This window comes from Pongo abelii, chromosome 5 (genome assembly GCF_028885655.2).
Source record: "Pongo abelii isolate AG06213 chromosome 5, NHGRI_mPonAbe1-v2.0_pri, whole genome shotgun sequence".
NCBI lineage: Eukaryota > Metazoa > Chordata > Mammalia > Primates > Hominidae > Pongo > Pongo abelii.
In genome coordinates this window covers 53,769,749-53,790,777 of record NC_071990.2, presented here as the reverse complement: position 1 = coordinate 53,790,777, position 21,029 = coordinate 53,769,749, and the positions used below count along the sequence as shown (strand labels likewise).

Below are 21,029 nucleotides of genomic sequence, written 5' to 3'. Positions count from 1 at the left end.
GTGACTTGACTGATACCACAGGAAAGGGAGCTTTCAAAGCAAGCTGACTGCTGCCTTAGAAGCCAGACAAACCAAGACTTGGCCCTACAAAGATCTTTACTGTTTTAGAGTCAGCAAACAGCCTGGTTGTGGGTTTAGGAAATAAACTTTTCTTTAATATAATTCTTATACCAACTCTTTAATATATATTTTTAAAAATCTTGATACCTTTTAAAACAGATTTGCCTTAAGATCCCAGTACTTTTCCTTTTCTGGGCAGCTTTGTCACTCTCTCCTACTCCAGATAGAAATGGCCAAGATGCTTAATATTTGCATTCTCCTTGAGACGTACTTCATCTTGAGAATTGTGACTGTGCCTTTTCCTCATTAACCCCAACCACCTCCTTCCGTTGTTGCCACCTACCCCCATTCCCTCATATTCTGTTGTCCTTGGGAGCCAAGTGGAAAGGAGGAGGAGGGAGACTGATTTGCTGTAAAGCTTATTGTAGTGTCTTTTTTCAAACATGCTTCTAGCAACTAGTTTGATTATTAGTTCAAAGTGAGCACTGATGTTGACTTAACCTCCCACACATGATTCACCTGGACATATACTTGCCCCTGGAGGGAGTTGAACAGTGGACAGATGGATTTTCCACATGAGCAGGACTCTCTTTAGGGCTTTGGGTTTTGTTCTTTGTTCTGCTCGTGTTAGTATTTCCAGGTTTTTGTATTCCAGGCTGTGGTAGTTCCAGTCTTTCTCTCGAATTCAGGCCCAAGGATCCTAAAATTCTACAACACTTAGTATAGTGCATGGGGAAGGAACTAGCCAGGAGCGCAGAACTGATCCATGGTGGTGGGGGTGAGACAGACGAAGGTGTGCTGAACTCCCTCACACTCTCATGCTCCTTTCAGCTGTATCTTTAAATATAGGGTAGTTTATAAAGAGAATGATCAGCTCCAGTCAGTTTTTTGTAGTGAGATACTTAAAATGAGACACAATTATAATATAGTTGCATGGTTACCAAAAATATTCCAGAATTTTATAATGGAAGCAGCTTTTTAAATTAGGAGTGTCTTTTGGAAAATGTGCGTTAAAAAGGAATTCTTTAAAATTGGTTCTAATTTACCTGCCCGTAATCCATTTTTACTGTCATTATTTTCTGTGTGTGGCTCTTGAACTAGTGAATAGCTTTGGGAGACTGTTTTCATTGGGACTTTTTTTCACTCAGCCCTGTTACTACTCCCTGTTGTAACCTGTAATTCTGGGAAGCCCCCTAGGTTGAGTGCAGGTCAGAGACTCCTGGTTAAAGAGGATGGGAATTGATGCTTTGGCTTGGTGTCAGCGTGGTCTTTTTCCTGGGATGTGCTGGCCACTCCCGGCCCTGTCCATTTTCCTGTCAGTGTGTGGGGAACCAGCCAGATCAAAGAATAGCTTATTCTTTTGATGCATGTAGGACTAAAGCTCCTTTTCCATGGAGCCTAGTGCCTGGGCTTGGTCCCTGCTAGTACAATTGTACAGAGCAGCTGTGTTCCCACTTGACCCAGCTCACCCAGGCTGCCTGTAGTGTGATTCGGGTTATTGAGAAGTTATGTCATTGGCCCACCGTAGCTCAGAAAATGGGAAACCGCACCAGTGAGGCCAACCACAGACCTGGCAGTGTGATTGGGCATCTTGTGCAAAGTAGGTCATGCCGTTCCCATAAATCCAGATTACTAGGCAAAGTGTCAAGACTTTCGCATAGCCCTGTGCCTCCCATTCCTTTGGTACAAAAGAGTATAGCTCAGCCCACAGACCACTCAGCAAGTGCCCAATTTACTTAACAGGGCAGGCCAGCCTAGCCTGGTGATGAAGAATTCATTTGCTGAGACCTTTGTACTGTTCATGTGGCATAGCAGATGAGGCTCAGCAAGGAAGATGGGAATGAAAAGGGCACGTTGCTAGCAGGAGGGCTGCAGGAAGGAGGGTTAGGAGATGGTAGCAGTGTGAGCAGATAAGGATTGGCACCCTCTTCTGTTCCTAGCCCATTGGCCACATGCTCTCTGCACGGTGTATCTCGTGACTGACCTCTGTCTACTGCTGAGCAAGGCCTGGGCACCAGACAGGGAGTGGAGGACAGAAGGCCTCCCATTGTGCTGCCCACTACTGTCGTGGCTTCTGGTCCTTGTGCATGCCAGCCTAGCCCTGACCCCAGGGCCATTGTGCTCATTTGTGCCTCTAAATGGAACACCCTTTCCCTTGGTAGATGTGTGGCTTGCTGTCACCATTCAGGCTCTGCTCTGTTGCCGCCTTCTCAGGCTGCCTTCTCTATGTTTTCAAAAATAAATTCCCACTCCATGATTCCAGCCCCTTTATTCTGCTATTTTTTTTTGCTAACAGTTATTTTGCATATCATATTGTACGTGTGTTTCTGTCTGTAATTAATATATGTTTATGGTCTTTCTCACCAGCCTGCAATCCCAGGGCCTTCAGGTCTCCGTGCCTAGCACGTGGTAGGCACTTGGTGTGTGGTATGAATGAAAAATGAGTACATGGTATTGAGGGACACTAGTTATGGGGCTGCCTTGACAAACATGACGTTGTATTGAATAAATGATGAAGCTTTTGGTGAAGGTGTCTCTTAGTAACCTGTGCAGAAACAGTCTTGCCTGAGAAGATTACAGTATATATCCAATTGTGGGTGTGGTAGGGGAGAGTTTGGGGGAAATATTGAACATGCCAGAGTCCAGCCCAGAATCAAGCTTGGGATCCACGGATCAGGACTCTCCTGATTAGGGCCTGTTGTCCAGGGCCTACCTCTACCTACCCCGTCTCCCTTTTCACTGTAGTCATTTCAGAAACAATAAGCAGGAATAATAATTTGAAAATTATTATTATTTCCCCCCATGTATCTGTTCTTTTAGAGAATGTTTTGCTGGCCCTTTCAGTATATTCCTGTTTGATTGTGAAAAGTTCTGCAAACCTAGGAGAAAAATTCTCAAGCCGAGAAGAAATGCAGTCTAAGAACAGATGTACCGTTTTTGACAAAAATCGTTTCTTGTGTGTGCTTTTGTAGAGAACACATTTCATTTTATAAAGATGAAAGAGTGCTCCTGTGCCTGCCAGCTTCTGCAGGGCCTCTGTTCAAGATGGTTTAGACTCAGATTATTTGGGACAGATGGCTTGCAACAGGATTCTTCAATATCTCCAAATACTAAATTCCACAGTCTCTTTTGGTAGCTTGCTGCTGGTTCAGTACTCTTGGACTGAAATTTTACCTTATGTTTAATCAAGCTGCTTTTCTGTTGCCGTGATGTTAGCCTAGATTCTCAAATTGGACTATGTCCTAGGCATTTGTCCTTATAGTAATAGGTCATTTATCACAATTCCTGGGCTTCATATTTTTCTGGGGCCACAACTGTTGTCCCTCTCCACTCCTGCCCCACCAATCTGTATTTTCACTTTGAAATATTTCTTCACTCTTGTTTCCAGCTTCTCTATTTCCTCCTTACATAGAAACTGACCCTGACTACAGCCCTCTGAAAGATCTCTTAATTAAAAAGTGAAATGATTGATTCCCTTATTTTTGTTAGACATATTCCTCCTGTTTGATCTCAGAATACTGTTGTTTGAATTTTGTTACAGCGTAGTTTTGAACATATATTCAGCTTATATTCGTATCATCATTCTACTGTCTGCTAATTTGCAAACTGGATTTTGTTTTTGCTTTACTATATCTGGCTTCTTTTCCCCATTATGAATGTCTCATTTTTTCTAGGTCACCAGGTATGCTCCTTTATGTTCATCTGTATTTTGGCAATCCTTTGTATGAATATACAGTAGGTGCTAGATATTTGTGTATTTAATTAGTACATTCCTTTTAGTTTTGTCTTTCATGTTTGGGTAATATCTGTTTCTGACAAGTTCCTCTCCTGATATATTATCAACTCCCCCCCGCCTTGCCCCCACCTTCTCTTGCTGTCTCTCTAGGGGTGTGTTAGGGCTTACAAGTGGACATTGTGGGTTGTCAGAATGATTGGAGCTCACTGATGGCATTTAGTGGACAGGGACCAAGGACAATTAATGATCCACAATGCACAGGACATTGTTTCCACTGGAATGCCAGCAGTGCCCCTGCTGAGAAGCACAGACAGCCGTGGGTGGTTGACAGTATTCATCATGGAGCCAATCCTGTGGCAGACATACATTCAGAAACATCTATTGGGGGCTTCCTACATGCCAGACACTGCTCTAAGGGCCTTATTTATATTACCTTATTTAATCTTTTTAAAGGCAGTTACTTTGGTCTTTTCCCCATTTTTCAGAAAGATTAAATAACTTGTCCAAGGTCACATTGCTAATAAGTGAAAAAAAATGGGGGTTTCAAACCCTAGTTTCTTATAGTCTAGCAAAAGTCCCTTCATGCTTAATACCTGATTATTGTACATTTAATGTGACCCATAAGTAAGTAAGTTAATATTACCCATTAGGTAATAGAATCTAGGTTTTAAAATGCCTTGGAGGAAGGTGTCTGTCCCCAGTGAGCAGCTTGTCCATCAGTTATTCAGTCCATTAGTCATAGCCTTTATGACCTTGTTCCTCCTTATTTCCTTTCATTTGGCTGTTTGGGATGCAGCCTAGTGGGGAGCAGGGAACCCTGTGACCTCCATATACATGGCCCACCATACATCATAGATGAAATTAAATTGTGTTAGTATGATTTCCATGTCACAAAATCATGATGTTTGTCTTTCAAAACTTGGATTTTCTAGATGATTTTCAGTAGATGTTGAAAAAATAGACACAGCCAAATTGTCTTTTAGCCAGTGCCCTTCCTGAACCCACCTCGGGCAGAACTTTTAATAGCCTTTAATAGATAAAACATTTCTTATTTAACTGTGTTTTAAAGAGGAATTCTCTTTACAAAACATAAGGCTAAACCTATTCTCTTCAGCACCAGGATTTTCTATAATTTCTTGTCTCTCCTGAAGTGGTTCAATCTAGGGCAGGAAAGTGGCTTAGGACCAAAATGGCCTTTCTTAGGAATATAGTACATTAATACCCCCTCATCGTCAAGGAGTACATTCTAAGGCCCCTAGAATGGAAGCCTAAATCTGCAGATAGTACCAAACACTATATTATATATAGTGGGTTTTTTTCCTATGCGTACATACCTATAATAAAGTGTACTTTATAAATTAGGCAAAGTAAGAGATTAACAACAATAACTAATAATTAAATAAAACAATTAAGTAAAATAAAAGTTATCTGAACATGAGCACTGCGATCCTGAGGCAGTTGATCTGATAACCCAGAAGATTACAAAGTGACTCAAGGGTGAAGAAGTGTCTACAGTGAGGATATGCTGGACAAAGAGATGATTCCCATCACAGGCAGGATGGAGTGGGACTGCGGGAGATTTCATCACGCTACTCAGAACGGTGTGCAATCTACAACTTCTGAATTGTTTATTTCTGGAATTTCCCACCTCGTATTTTCAGACTGTGGTTGATTTCAGGTAATTGAAATCTCAGAAAGCAAAACTGTGGATTAAGAGGGTACTACTGTATGTTAAAATCTTAATTGTTGGATTGCAGAAGTGACCTTGTGCTAAGGTTGTATAACTATTGAGGGGCAAAGGTGGCTGACCTGGTTATTGGCAGATGGGTACGGGGAGCTGGTGCCTTCATTTCCAGCTATGAATTGGTGTCAGCACCCTCCCCAGTCCCCCTTGGGCAGGAAAGCTGTCAGGACAGAACCCTGTTAACTACTTTGAAAGTGTCATTGATGGCTCCTCCTATCTCTACGTCCCATCTCATCTGGATTGACTTAATTGTAACTACTACAACCATTAGATAATTTCGTGGATAAAGTAGTTTATCTTAAAATTAGCTAGAGAATGCATAACACTTCAGTGTGGCAAGCCAAGGAAGAGAAGTATTGCTAAATGATTAACAGCTTAGTTAATAAAATCAGTTCTGCCTTTGCCCTTGGACGTTATAATATTGATGATTATTCCTGTAAGAAGAATGGCCAGGAAAGTTGGAAATGTATGTCTTTAATAGAAAATCTAGTCAGTATGCATATGAAAAGTTGATTAGCTACCCTCTAAATGTAAATCTTAAATTGGAGAAGGTAGGGAGCTATAGAATCTTAGAAGATGGAGGTAAATCTTTAACTGGTATCTCTAGATGTTTTATTAAGTGAAAATAAGCAAGTAATACATACACACTTCTATATATAATAGTGTTTTTTTAGTTTAACTGTGATCCCTACAGTAAGAATATATTTTACATCATAGCTAAGTACATTATACTTATAAATATGATATAATAAAACTAAAGTTTTATGAAACTATATTCATTCTCACTGAGAGCAAAGCATTCTGATTCTCTATTATGATCAATTATTATTTTTAATGCTAAGTTGACATGATCATCTACTAATGGTAGATTTCACCCACAATTGTGAAAACATCCATTTAGCATGACCTCTTTGTGCTCAAAAGAGGAGAAATCTCTGGAAGTATACTGAAGAAATGTTACCATTAGGTTCCTTGTGATGCGTGCCTTGGGGATTGTGGTTGAGAGAAGTAATGAGATTTTTGCCCCTTTTTAAAAATTTTTAATACTTGAATTTTTTTTACTGTAGACATGAAGTACTGTAAAATAATAATTGATAAAAGTAACAAGTGGAAAAAACTGTCTTGTCACTGTGGCATTCTGTTCCCTGATATGGCTCTTCCTTGTCTTACCTCAAGTCCTCAGTTGTTGCCCAGACAGGATCTCTTCCTGTCTGCCACCTCTCATTCCAGTTAGTTCCACTTTTTTCCCCACTGAGATTTCAGCTTCACGGAAAGAGTTTTTATGGAACTGAGAAAAGTTCAGAAAACTGGCACTTCATTTATAAAGTGAACTCACAGAATTGTGTCTTTCCTTTTGATCTTCAAGTTAGATCTAGCACAGAAGTCACTTTTGTGAATTAAAAAAATTCTTTTAACGTAAGGAACTGAACTTAACCTTGTCTGTAGCATATTCTTTGAAAAGAATTTATTTTTATGAAAAAATACTATATAAAAAACATTTTGAGTAGAGATTAATCAGTATCTTTTTTTTTCTTAATAGGTTTTCAAATGGAACATTTTGATGCATCACTTAGTACCTATTTCAAGGCATGGCTAGGCCCCCGAGGTAAGGTGGTTTTTGGTTTTGCTTGCCTTCTGCAGCATCACTCCCTGCCTATAGTCACTTGTAAATATTGCATGAGGAGATAGTAGAAAATGTTAGCATTTTCTATGATAAGTCTAAAACATTATCCTGGATAACAAGAGATTTGGAGAAGTCTCTGACAGAGACACCTGCTGTGGGTGGTCCTCTGTTGACGTTAACTGGAGTTTAAAAATATGCCGTAAAGCTTGTAGCCTGAGAATACTATAGATTTCACCGTTATCAGTGGCGTGTTTTTCTCAATTCTTGGCAGTCTCTAAGAAAAACTAGTTTCCAAAATGCAGGGTTGCAATAGGAGTTTAAAACTCTTCCCCTTTTACAGTTTTAAGGGCTTTTTAAGGTCTTCTCATTTTGTATCATGTTAACTCACTGGTAAATATGCACCTGAACCTTACTTGTTGTATCTTTTAGAAAGTAAATCAGCTCCATATTGCCTTCTTTTGATGTTATCTGTAAAAGTCTTTTAAAGTCTTTTCTATAAAGAAAGAACTTCTTAGGCTCACAGAAAAACTAGAAATGGCTTTTAAACAGACAGAAAGAATCTCAGTTTCTCATGATTTTTAAAATACAAAAGAAATAACAAAAGGACTTAGTTTATTAGCATGGCAGAGATGAAATAATAGGTTTCATGTCACCTGCGATAATAGTGATAATAGTGAAGGCATGGAGAAAGAGTACAACCTCTCTGAAAGGCTGTTTTGCCTTCTGTTGGAATTAAAATGCACATGCCCTTTTACCTAGCCATTCTACTCCTAATACTTTATCCTGTGGCTAGCCTTGATCAGTTATGCAATGATACATACCAGGATGCTCATTACAGCATTGTTTTTCAAGGAATCATCTGGATGCCTGTCAGTAGGGGACAGGTTCTGTAAAAAGAACAAAAAAGAATAAGTTAGATCCATCTGTATGTGCTTGGGTTGGGATAGTGCCTTACTTTAGCTGTAAGGGACAAAAAATCCAACTCTAAATGGCTAAAATAATAATAATTATTATTAGCTTGCATTACCAGGTGGGGCAATTCCATAGTTATTTCAGGGACTGTATGATGTAACCAAGGATCCTTGTTCTTGTCATTTTCTACTTTGCCACTCCCAGGTATTAGCAGCTCTGTCCTCAGAATGGGTCCCCCACTTCACACAGTTGTAGGATGGCTACAGCAGCTCCAAGCAGCACATTCAGAGGAAGAAGAAAAAATGTTTCATTTGTGTGGTTTTAAGCATAAGGAAGCCATTTCCCAGAGCTCTTTGCCAGCTGTCATCCCTCAAAACTCACTGGCCACAATTGCTTCACATGCCCCTGCCTGAGCCAGCCACCAGAGAGGGGGTTAAGACCACCACAGATTGACTAGATCCTAAGGATTCTCTACCTGGGGCTGCAGTTTGGGTCAGGTGCCCGGGAAGCACTCTGCGGTGTGGGAGGATGAATACGTGCCAATTTGGAAAGATGAATATTTGTGGGAAAATGAATAAAGCAAAGTGTAAATCAGAGGTTTAAGTTAAAAAAAAGAGGGAGATTTGTGTGTATTTATTGTTTGTGATATATATGTTCATACAAAATAACAGTCTGATGTTAGTTGCTAAGTGGGAACTGGTTTTCTTAAAATTGACAGCCAAGGCCCAAAGCTGAGAACAAAAGGTGTTAAGCATCCCCTTAAAGTCCCTGAGGCCAGCCATTTCCCTGAATGACTTCTAAGCACAACCAGTTCTGCCGGACTGACAGTAACACCCTCCGTGACCATACTGACAGTAACAACCTCGCTGACCATAGCATAACCAGTGGGGAGGGTGTGGAGGGCATGTCCCTCTAAAGCCAAAGCAAGCCAAAGCAAAGAGAGAAGTGCTGGGAAAGTTTAATGTGTACAGTGCAAGAAAGGAAGACTGACAGTCAGTTCCCCACGTGGACATATGCTTTATTAAGCCTGTTCTTGTTCTATGAAATCAAGGTGAAAATGACTGGAGAGAGTAGCAAGATGGTCCAGCCTGGGAGGGATCAAAGAAAGGGCAGAGCCGGGTGTGGTGGCTCACTCCTGTAATCCCAGTACTTTGGGAGGCCAAGGCAGGTGGGTCCCCTGAGGTCAGGAGTTCGAGACCAGCCTGACCAATATGGTGAAACCTGGTCTCTACTAAAATTACAAAAATCAGCGGGGCGTGGTGGTGTGTGCCTATAGTCCCAGCTACTCTGGAGGCTAAGGCAGGAGAATCGCTTGAACCCTAGAGGCAGACGTTGCAGTGAGCCGAGATCACGCCACTGCACTTCAGCCTGGGCGACAGAGTTAGACTCCGTCTCAGAATAAGTAAATAAATGAATAATAAAAAAAATTAAAGAAATGGCAGAGGCTGTCCTCCCAACTGCTACTTCTCTGAAGACGCGGTAGGTGAATGCTGCATGTGCCTCATGTTCTGGAGTTGTGAGCCTTGGTGGGTAGTTAAGATTGAGGAGCCACAGGTTTTCGGGGATCATCATAGCAGGGTTCAAAGGGGAGCATGCTTTTCAGAGGTTGCTTCCTGGGGTCAGCCAGAGTATGTAGCTGAATCTTTCAGGGGACACATAACACTTAGGGGCTCTGGCTGCCAAGGAGTTTCCTGCATTCCAAGAAGAGGTTGTCAGTTTGCTGCTGGCAGCTGACCTGTTTCCCTCTCCCTCCTCCCTGCCTAAGAAAAGGAATGGGGGCATGAGAGGCCCTTCCTATACCAGTATCTCCTCTGGATCTGCCTAGGTCTTTGCTCTCACGCTACTACTCCTCAGTTTGTTAAATACTGCACTTTAAATAGGCACTTATCTGATCATTGCTGCTTTACCTTCAGGTTTTGTTTTGTTTTTATTTTCATTTTTGAGACAGAGTCTCACTCTGTTGCCCAGGCTGGGGTGCAGTGATACGATCTCAGCTCACTGTAGCCTCTGCCTCCCAATTTCCAGCGATTCTCCCACCTCAGCCTCCCAAGTAGCTGGGATTACAGGTGTGTACCACCATGCCGGGCCAATTTTTATATTTTTAGTAGAGATAGTATTTTGCCATGTTGGCCAGGCTGGTCTTGAACTCCTGACTTCAGGTGATCCACCCGCCTCGGCATCCCAAAGTGCTGGTTTTACAGGCATGAGCCACCACACCCAGCCCTTATTTTGTTTTTAAATCATTGTCCTCTCTGCTGTTGACCATTACACTCATAGCAAAGGCTGCCTGTCTAATGAGTGCCAGTTTCACTAACCTGGCTAAGCAGCACGTTTTCTGAGTCTGCGTGTGCTGGCCACACTTGCCGACTGACACACAGCTGAGATGGAGGACTTCAGAGTTCAATGACTGCCATTTCTTGGGTTTTATCACCCTATGTGTAATCTGGTAAACCTGGTTAATAAATCCAATTAATGGGAAATGTAGCCTTCTCCTTGTTTTCTTCTTAAATTCTTTGGAAAGAATATTTTTATTATGATTTTACTTAGCAAAAATCATGAATAATACATTGTTATTCAGAGCATGTAACAAGGAGCTTCACCTTGTTTGATATGTATTGAAAATCTATGCCTCCTCTCCTGATTGCTTTATTGGAATTAGGAACGTGAATACCAGGTGACTTTTATATCATCATGGTTAGAGAAATTTTTTCGACGTTTGAAAAGTTTTGAATGTTTTTATATATCATTAATTTTGTTTAATTTTTCAGATACTAGAGTAAAAGGATGGTTTCTTCTGGACAATTATATACCCACATTTATCTGCTCTGTCATATATTTACTAATTGTATGGCTGGGACCAAAATACATGAGGAATAAACAGCCATTCTCTTGCCGGGGGATTTTAGTGGTGTATAACCTTGGACTCACACTGCTGTCTCTGTATATGTTCTGTGAGGTAAGTCAAAGGTTAACACAGTCTTCCTTTCACGTAAATGCACTTATATTGCTGTCCTAAATTGTATTCCTAAATGAGGAAAGGTGGCCGCTTGGGGTGTAGAGACAACTGGGCAAGGAAGTATCTTAATGCATTTTGAGTGTGTTTTAAAATCGATTTTTCAAAATGTCAGAGTTGTTTGTACAAGTATGCCTTCTAGAATATTTAAAATAGAAGCCTTTGTTATTGATTCTTCTATTATGTTTCATATGATACTCAAAATTAAAATACTTTCAGAAATACTCTCATGGAAGCAAAATACAGAGTAGAAAATGAACAAAATGTGAAAAACACATGTGAAAGCATTTTATTATTAAGCATCTAATAAGTGCCTGCTTCTTGTTTGAAGGTAGGGGAGGAAGGAAGTGGGTGGTACTTGTGTTTGGTATGTTTTGTGGCACATCACCCTCTCTGATTGGATAACCTGGCAAAACTCAGTTGTTTTCTAAAAGCTAAGAGGAGTGTGACTGGTGAGATCTGCATTTAGGTTTTGAATTGTCTGTCTGAGTTCAGGCCCAGTTATTTCTTTTATATCACTGCAATGTTGAAAATCACATTTGATGATCTCAAAGGCAAATGTTATAGCTTAAAAATGAAAGAAAAATCAGAATCAACCCTTCTCCCTATTTTGAAGGGGTAACACTATAGCCTTTAAAGCTAAAAGGGGGAGGAAAGCTTCCCTCCGGTGGTAGGCAGTTTGGGTACATTTTTCCGGGAAAGCCTACCCACTTTTCATTCTTGCAACACAAACCTATTTCTAACTCTTCTGGAGAATTAAGCCCTGGATAAAACAAGTGTTCAGGCACTCCTGTATAGGTTTTCAGTGTTTCATTTTGGTTTTAGTTCTTCAAGGAGTAGTAAAGAAGAAGGTAGAGGTGGGAGGAAAAGGAGAGATAGAAACATGAATCTTAAAGTTAGTGTTCAGGGGACAAAATGAATTCTCCATCAGCCTCAGGCCATGATGGTGTCTCCCTGTCCACGTGTGGTGGTGTGCAGGAGTGTGGGCGTGTGCAGGCATATTTGATTATCAGAGGTGTTGCAGCTGTGGGATATCTGTGTCTTGTTCTCCCATGTATGTTTCATAAGCCAAGGTACAGATATTCTGACTAGAATGGTAGATGCTCCTAGCATTACTTTTATGCTTGACATGCCAAGAAATGCTTACAACTCCTTTTTTTGCTTTTTTTCTGTCCTATTCTAGAATGAAGTCAGTTTAATTAGCCTCCAAGATGGAGAGTTCAGGACTGGAGCCAGGGGAAATGCACAGGAGTGATTCCTGGCCCCAGCACTATGCACATTTCTGTGTTCAAGGGACAAAACCACAGCAAGCTGTCAGGTTTCTGAGTGAACTGCTTACTTTTCCATAATTGATAGATAATACAGCCATGTCTTTAAGAGAACTCTTACAGAGTTTATTATTATACATGGCAATATTATAGAGAAAAATATTTCATATGATTCTTAGAGAACTTAAGCATTTGCCTTAAATGTTTCTTAAGCCCTAGAAATATAGCTATAATTTCATTATTTATCCTCTCTTAAACAGATGATTCCCTGGTAAAGAGGAGAAGAAAAACGCTGTATAAAGTACAGCTGTGTGCATCTGAGTGGATGTGGGGGGTTCTGAACACATTGTAATAGAAGGTACAGATTTTCCTCTGATAGCTTGGTGAGAAGGGAAGACTTTGAGCAGTGACTAAGCACTGAATACAGAAATTTAAGAAATACACAGAATAGGGAAACTACATTTTTAACTCACAGTTTAGAGTACATAGAGAGGTAATAGACAAAGAGGCAATGTTTCCTTAAATTAAATCAAGTTTACAAAAAGCCATCCAGGTCAGATATGCCCAAGGTGAAAATAAGCTCTAGTGCTCCAAGTTGATGGTATTCACATTTGGTTTTTGTCCGAGTTTTCTCCTGTACATATATAAAACCCATCAATAATTCCGTTATCATGTGTCCTTTTTCAAACTTTGAATATCATTTTAGCTACACGTTTTTCTGTTTGTTTGTTTTGAGACAGAGTTTCACTCTTGTCGCCCAGGCTGGAGTGCAGTGGCACCATCTCGGCTCACTGCAACCTCCGCTTCCCAGGTTCAAGCGATTCTCTTGCCTCACCCTCCCTAGTAGCTGGAACTACAGGCATGGGCCACCACTCCTGTCTAATTTTTTGTATTTTTAGTAGAGACAGGGTTTCACCATGTTGGCCAGGCTGGTCTTGAACTCCTGACCTCAGGTGATCCACCCGCCTCGGCCTCCCAAAGTGCGGGGATTACAGGCGTAAGCCACTGCACCTGGCCATTTTTCTTTTTATACTTAGCATTTCTACTCCATTGAATGCTAAGACACAGAAGAGCAGTCATGGAGTTTTACAATGGAACAAACTGGGGAGATCATGAAGCCCCATGGGGCCCCTCATTTTAGAGAAATGTCCCAGGAGTTAGAGCCATTCTTCTGTGGTCACACACCTGTAATGGTCATTATTTTAGTTTTTATTTACCTTCCTGCTTATCTGCATATTTGGGGCTGTAAAGAATTTTTTAAATAAGTAGTCTTTGGTATTTTTGTTTATTTAATTCTTTGGCATAAATTCACGGCTGCTTTAGCAAGTTCTAGATTAATACAAATAAAATTAACTGTCACTTAAAGGAGACAGGAAGAAGCAGGTTTTTTTGTTTGTTTGAGACAGGGTCTCACTCTGTTGCCCAGGCTGGAGTGCAGTGGTGCTCACTGCTTCTCGCCTCCTGGGCTCAAGTGATCTCCCGCCTCAACCTCCCAAGTGGCTGGGACTACAGGAGCATGCCACCACGTCTAGCTAATTTTTGTATTTTTCGTAAAGACAAGGTTTCATCATGTTGTCCAGGCTGGTCTTGAACTCTTAGGCTCAAGCAATCCACCCGCCTCTGCCTCCCAAAGTGCTGGAATTACAGACATGAGCCACTACATCTGGCCAATAGGAAGAAGTCTTGAAAGAAGGGAGATGATCAGAAGGAAATGAAAGGAAGTCACTGAAACTTTAAATTTACTAGAAGGAAAATAACTAAATCCCAGTTTTAAAACTGTGAAACCGAGTTTAAAATGTAGAAGGAATATAGACTTGCTCATAGTTTGTGCACTTGGTAGAAACAAAATTAAAAGGAGAGAAGAGGTATTACTTCTATATCTCATTAACTTTAGTGTTTATTTCCAGGAAAAAGGTCATAGATCCCTGATTTGGAGCATATTTGAATTAGTGGTATGTTTTAATTTGAAAGTATTGGACTTTATAGCAATCCTTTTTGCTTTTGCTTATTAGGGGTTGTCTAATATCACAGTCCATGGTGAAGGCTTGGAAATGAAATTCCAGGTTATAGAAGAGAAACAACTTAGTTTGCATTAGTTACTTAGCTTTGTAAAATGATGCCCTTACAGCAAACTTAAAAATCTTGTGTGCCTTTCAGCCACCTGAGATTCAGGGCATTTGTCCTCTGAAGAGAAGCCTGATTTTTCGCACTATCCATGTGTCTTTTCTCTTGTCTCCAGTCCCAAAATTGAGAACCTCTACATACATGGTGCCAAACAGTGGCTTTCCCTCACTCTGCCTTATCTACCTGACTGGATCAGGTTTCCCCTGACCCACCCAGTGAGCTATCAAAGCCACTTTTAACTCCTTTGTTAGAGTGTTACAGGTGGTTTCCCTCTTAGGCAGCTGCTCTGTCCTCATGTGAAGCCATTTAATGTGTCTACTCTTCTCCTGCTGTGCCTCTGACCTCTTAGACCCTAAGCAGAGAGGATCTAATTGCGTTTGTTACAGTCCAAAAGGGAGCATCCCCGTCGATCTTCTTGTGCCTCACGCGCACTGATCCTTCGACTCAGCAGCAGCTGCCAGAAAATAGGATCAGTGTTGTGCAGTGCACATGGCTTTGAATCCCCCAGGAACACTGTGTTGAAAGGATGGCTGGCTCCTTTCCTCAGAAGGAGGCACTCTGGCCTTTCTTAGCCCATCTGTTATGCTCAGCTCTACTCAAACCCCAGCAACACCAGGCTCTTTCATTCTTCTGGGCTCTACCCCTTAAAACTCCCACTTCTGCCTGGCAGTCTCCCTCTCACTTTTGAGGACTGTGTGGAAGGATCCAATTCCTCTGTGAAGCCATGAGCGTACTAAGGAAGAGGACTCAACTCTAGAGAGTGATTTTTTTTTTTTCCCCAACCTCTTTGGCTATCCCATTGTTCCCAGGGACTATGATGCATTCCTTTCAAAGTACTCTCATGATGTGCCCCTTAGCATCCCATCCTTGCCCCACTGACACTCACTGGCTTAGGCTAGAATGAAAAGTTGTTTTCCCCACCTTTTTCATCCCACTGTTACTATAGCTGATTACTCCACCAAATGGATCCTGAGTATTAGAATACAAAAATAAGCGAATGTCAGAACCACATTTTCAAGTTATTTAGTAGTCAAAGATAAATCATGGGTTATACAGACAAGATTATTTTTTGAGTATCTGTGTATGTTTCCTCCCTTGCAGTTAGAACTACATGTTGTGAATAGTGTGAGAGAATGCGCTTTAAAATATTCAGAGCATTTAAAATGTAATTTTGAAAAAAAAATTTTGTAATTTTCAAAAAGCTGGATGGATGCATCTGGCTTGGCATAAATCCAAACTTATCTTTCTTCCCCTTTTCAATTTTTATTTTAAATTGTAATTTTGGAACTATTTGAAAATATTTAAAATAAAATTATATAGATGATATCTGTGCACCTAACAAATGCTTGATTTTTGTTTGTTTGTTTAAATAAGAAAACATTATAAAAATGCATCTGAAGTGCAGTCCCTTTCCAGACTTCTTCGGAAGTTTGTACAGTTTTTCTCCGGATGTATTTTTACTACATATATATGTATACATGACAATACATAGTACGTTCTAAGATAGTTTTTAAAAACCATACGTGAATGGTATACTAATTAAACTCTTTTTCAAATAGATTTTTTTCAGTCAGTATATTTTTGACCAATTCATCTTGAGTCGTATAGATGTAATTCATTAATTATAATTATGTTAATTATAGTTAATTAGAAATTCATTTTAGTTGCTTTGTATTATTTCAGTGTTGGAATTTATTACACCATTTTATAAGTGTTTCTTTGGATGGATATGTGTGTTGTTAGATTGTTTTTTGTTGTTTTTTGAAACAGAGTCTAGCTCTGTTACCTGGGCTGGAGTTCAGTGGCACAATCATACCTCACCCACTGCAGCCTAGAACTCCTGGCCTTAAGCAATCCTCCCACCTCAGCCTCCTGAGTAGCTGGGACTACAGGCATGTGCCACCATGGCCGGCTAATTTTTTTATTTTTGGTAGAAACATTGTCTCACGGTGTTGCCTGGACTGATCTCAAACTCCTGGACTCAAAGTGATCCTCCCACATCAGCCTCCCAAAGTGCTAGGATTACAGGTGTGAGCCAATGTGCCCAGCTATGTGGGTTTATGCAAGTTGTTCAATTAACAGTGTGCCAAGAATCTTCTTAGACATATCTCCTTATGCAAATATGGTAAGTTTTTTGACCAGATAAATGCATAGGGGTTTAATGACTGAATCCGACAGTCTCTTGTCTTTTAATGGGGAAATTTAATTCATTTTCATTTAGCATGTTAATAGTTATTTTATACCTCAGATATTGTAGCATTAGTTGCAGATCATTGCAATAAAATGAGTATTGCAATAAAGTAAGTCATAATATTTTTGCTTTCCCAGTGCATATAAAAGTTATGTTTACATTATAGTCTATTAAGTGTGCAATCGCATTAAATCTTTAAAAAACAGTAGACATACCTAAATTTAAAAATGCTGGCCAGGCACAGTGGTGTTGTACACCTGTAATCCTAGCACTTTGAGAGGCCAAGGTGGGAGAATTGCTTGAGGCCAGGAGTTTGAGACCAGCCTGGGCAACATAGCAAGATCCTATCTCTACAAAAAATTTTACAACTAGCCTGGCATGGCTTGAGCTTGTTGTCCTAGCTACTTGGGAGGATGGCTTGTGCCCAGCAGCTCAAGGTTCCAGTGAGCTATGACTACACCACTGCACTCCAGCCTAGGTGACAGAGTAAAACCCTATTTGTAAGAAAAAAAAGATAAATTCAAAATAAAAATGCTCCCAGGCGCAACGGTATGTGCTACAGTTTAGTGTAGCCATGTTCATCAGTGATCTTAGTTAAATCTTCCAGATAACTGGCTGCAGCTTCTACAGCAGCACTTGCTGCTACACCTTGCCCTTTTGTGTTATGGAGATGACTATTTCCCTTAAACCTTATGAGCTATCCTCTGCTATTTTCAAGCTTTTCTTCTGCAACTTCGTCACCTCTCCCAGGCTTCACAGAATTGAAGTGAGTTAGTGGCTTGCTCTGGATTAGATTTTGGCTTAAGGGAATGTTATGGCTGGTTTTATCTTCTACCTAGACCACTCAAACTTTCAGCAATAAGGCTATTAATGCTTTCTTATCATTTTTGTGTTCATACGAGTAGCACTTTTAATTTCCTTCAATAACTTTTCCATTGCATTCACAACGTGGCTAACCTGGTACGAGAGAGGCCCAGCTTCCATCCTATCTCAGCTTTCCACCTGCCTTCCTCACTAAGCTTAATCATTTCTAGCTGTTGATGTAAAGTGAGAGACATGCTACTCTTCCTTTCACTTTAGCACTTAGAGGCCATTGTAGGATTATTAACCCAATTTCAATATTGTTGTATCTCAGGAAATAAGGAGGCCAGAGAAGAAGGAGATGGTTAGGGGGAACAGCAAGTCTGTGGAGCAGCTACAATACAGACAATATTTATTGAGTTTGCTGTCTTATATAGGTGTGGTTCATGGCACCTCAAAACAATTACAATGGTAACATCAAAGTTCAGTAACCACACGCAGATCACCACAACAGATACAATAATAGTGAAAAAATTTGAAATATTTTGAGAAATATTTTATAATTGTGAGAATTACAAAAATGTGACACAGTAACACATAGTGAACACGTGCTGTTGTAAAAATGGTACCAATAGAGTTGCTTTATGCAGAGTTGCCACAGACCTCAGTTAAGAAAACCTGTAATATATACAAAGTGCAATAAAGCAAAGATGAGGTATGCCTGTACTTTCTGTCACCTTTTTTGTGTATATATGTTTTCTTTGGCCTTCTTTTCTCCTTTACTGCTTTGTAGAATTTTTGTAATCATTATTTTTTATTGTACTTATTCAAAAGTTATTCATTCTGTTGAGTGGTTACCCATAGGTGTTTACCATGCATTTTTAACTTACGACAGTTTCAGTTGAGTCAGTATTTCTATTCTCCTAAACAATACCAGGGACCTTAGAGGATTCTAGCTCTGACCCCTCATCTTTCATGTTACTGTTGTCAGGAGTTATTTCTACCTTTTTTAAAAAAAAAAAAAAAAAAGATGGTCTTGCTCTGTTGCCCAGGCTGAAGTGCAGTGACATGGTCATAGCTCGTTGTAACCTCAAACTCCTGGGCACAAGTGATCTTCCTGCCTCAGCCTCCCAGGCAGCTGGGACTACAGGAGCATGCCACTGTGCCCAGCTAATATTTTTATTTTTTGTAGAGATGGAGTCTCACTTTGTTGCCCAAGCTGGTCTCAAATTCCTGGGGTCTGGCAGTCCTCCCACCCTGGCCTCCCAAAGCACTAGGATTACAGGTGTGAGCCACCACATCTGGCCTCACTTTTTTCTTTTTTTAAGGTCCTATATAATCACCATTATTGCCATCAGTGTTTACTGATTTTCTTTGCTCTGTGAAATTTATTCTTTCCTTTTTCATTCAATTTTTTTCCTAAGTAGTTCTTTCTATGAAGGGCAATATCTTAGTCTGAGTGTCATGTTATTTGCCTTTACACTTGAATAATATTTTATCAAGGCATAGAATTCTAGATTAATAGTTATTTTTCCTCAGCACTTTGAAGATTTATTCCAGAGAAGTCTGCTGTGGTCCCACTTTTGCTCATTTGTAGGGTAATCTGTTTTCTTTCTAGGCACTTTGAAAATTTTGCGTTCTTCCATTCACTCCTACTTCCTTCATTTGTTTTTAATCTGTTTCATCCATCTATTGTGTTTTTAGTTTAAATGGCTATGTATCTTTTACTTCTGAATGTTCACTGCTTGCTCTTTTTTTATTCCATAACATGGAAGTATTGTCCCCCCCAGTGATATAGATTAGATGACAGTGATCTCCAAATTTAACCATTTGCTGTGTTGCCTTTTTAAGTATTCTATTAAAAGTTTGCTTACAGATATATCTGTGAGATAATGCCTCTGGAATAATTATTGTCTGTGTTAAATTTCTTTACCTCCTAAAACAGAAATAAAGGTTTGCCTAGTGTTCTGTGTAAGCATCCCAAACTCGTATTGTTGGGGGTCGTCTCAGGTAAACATGCCTTTCCCACATAAAGATTTTGGAAGGAGTTGAATTTAAGCTGACTTCTCTTTTTCTAAAGAATAATTTGTTGTGGGGACCTCACATTATAGGTAAGAATTGATTGTGTTGGAGTTTTTGCTGTGTTTTATACCACATTTCTACCTGTGTTTATAGTGAGAGAGTTGGTTCTGCTTTTGTTCAGTTTGCCATGTTGCTAGAACCAGAAGTCAGTTTTTTTTCCTTTGAATTTCTTTTGAAAATTTGTGATGCTTTTTTATTGGAAAGATGAAAGAAGTTGAGCATTTGGTGACTGAATGCTTTGTTTGTGCTTTCTAACCTCTGTAATTGTGGGCTGTGAAAGCATCTCCCCAGGCTCTGGCTTTGAAGGCCATCTGATGGAACCACAGAGCAGTTGCTTTGGAAACATAATATTCTAAACTGTCTCGTTGTTTTTCTTTCCCTTCAGGCTTTCCTAAAATAGATATGTTATTGTGGGAAAATAGGATTTGGAAAAACACTTAAGCAACCTGGCAATTGATGATTGAATTTTATTTGAAAAATTACTTTGTTTACCAAAATACTTTGAAAAGGCTATTTGCTGTTCTTTTTCCCATTTAGCAGAGGTATAGAGCAGTTGAAACATCTGGTGAGATCAGTACTTAGAAGATCTCATTGCCTAAAATACTTTTCACTCTTAGTTTCCTTACAACTAAAATTCCTTGCTGAGAAAGAAACTTCTCTCAGGGCCTGAAAGGAAACAGTTAGTTGTCCCTAGTGTATCTGACACTGCCCTGAGAGAATGCCTCACGGTAGGGAGAATGGAGAGAAGGATGCAGCTCAGACATCCTTCATTCCTCACCCGCACCCAGGGGAGGGGAAGGGAATACTTTCTACAGAGAGGAAGCCTTCTGGCTTGTCCAGAGCCAGGCCTCACTCCTCTAAATTTGCCCCTGCAACACCTGGAGAGCTTGGCTCTGCAGCTGGTGTAGCTAGGAGCACATCACTCTTCAGATCCTCAACTAAAGTGGACTTAACCCTGCAAAGCAGGAGTCAGTGGGTGGGCTGGAGACCTTCCTTTATATGACACAAATTATACTTTGGCTGGGACATCCAGCACCACCTTAGCCCTAGTTGGAAGCAAAAGTACTTAACATTTGCCTAAGATCATAGCAAAGACAGATAGTGCCTACCTTATGTCAGGTATTGGGCTAACTCATCTAATGCTTATTGCACTCTTACCATCTGCTTTCTACAGAGGGAAAGTTCTGGGAGGCCTGAACAGGGAGAACTGCTAGCATAAGAGGGCAGGGCTTGAGGATTCAGGGAAAATGCCAGACATACCTGTTTCAGCTTGGATTGAGGACAGGCTGTTTCTTTGTGCTTTGTTTTAAAGACTTCTCAAGTGTACAGAACCTGTCTTTTTTAACTTAGCCAAGAGTATTACGTTCAGCTGTAACCCAGGGGTGTTCCTGTTCACAAGGAGAAGGAAAAAAAAAACACCTGTGGAGGTCATGGGTGTGAAATTATCTTAATGGGCATCCTTATGCTCTGGACA

At 40.3% G+C, this 21,029-nt stretch overlaps 1 protein-coding gene across 1 annotated transcript in view; it reads left to right on the top strand.

Moving 5' to 3' along the window:
• Positions 1 to 21,029, top strand: part of ELOVL5 (ELOVL fatty acid elongase 5) — a 79,916-nt gene that overhangs the window by 44,506 nt on the left and 14,381 nt on the right. The window contains 2 exon segments of the mRNA NM_001133675.1: positions 7,081 to 7,146; positions 10,845 to 11,032. Of these exon segments, the coding sequence (NP_001127147.1) occupies positions 7,089 to 7,146; positions 10,845 to 11,032 (246 nt within the window). The 5' untranslated portion in view covers positions 7,081 to 7,088.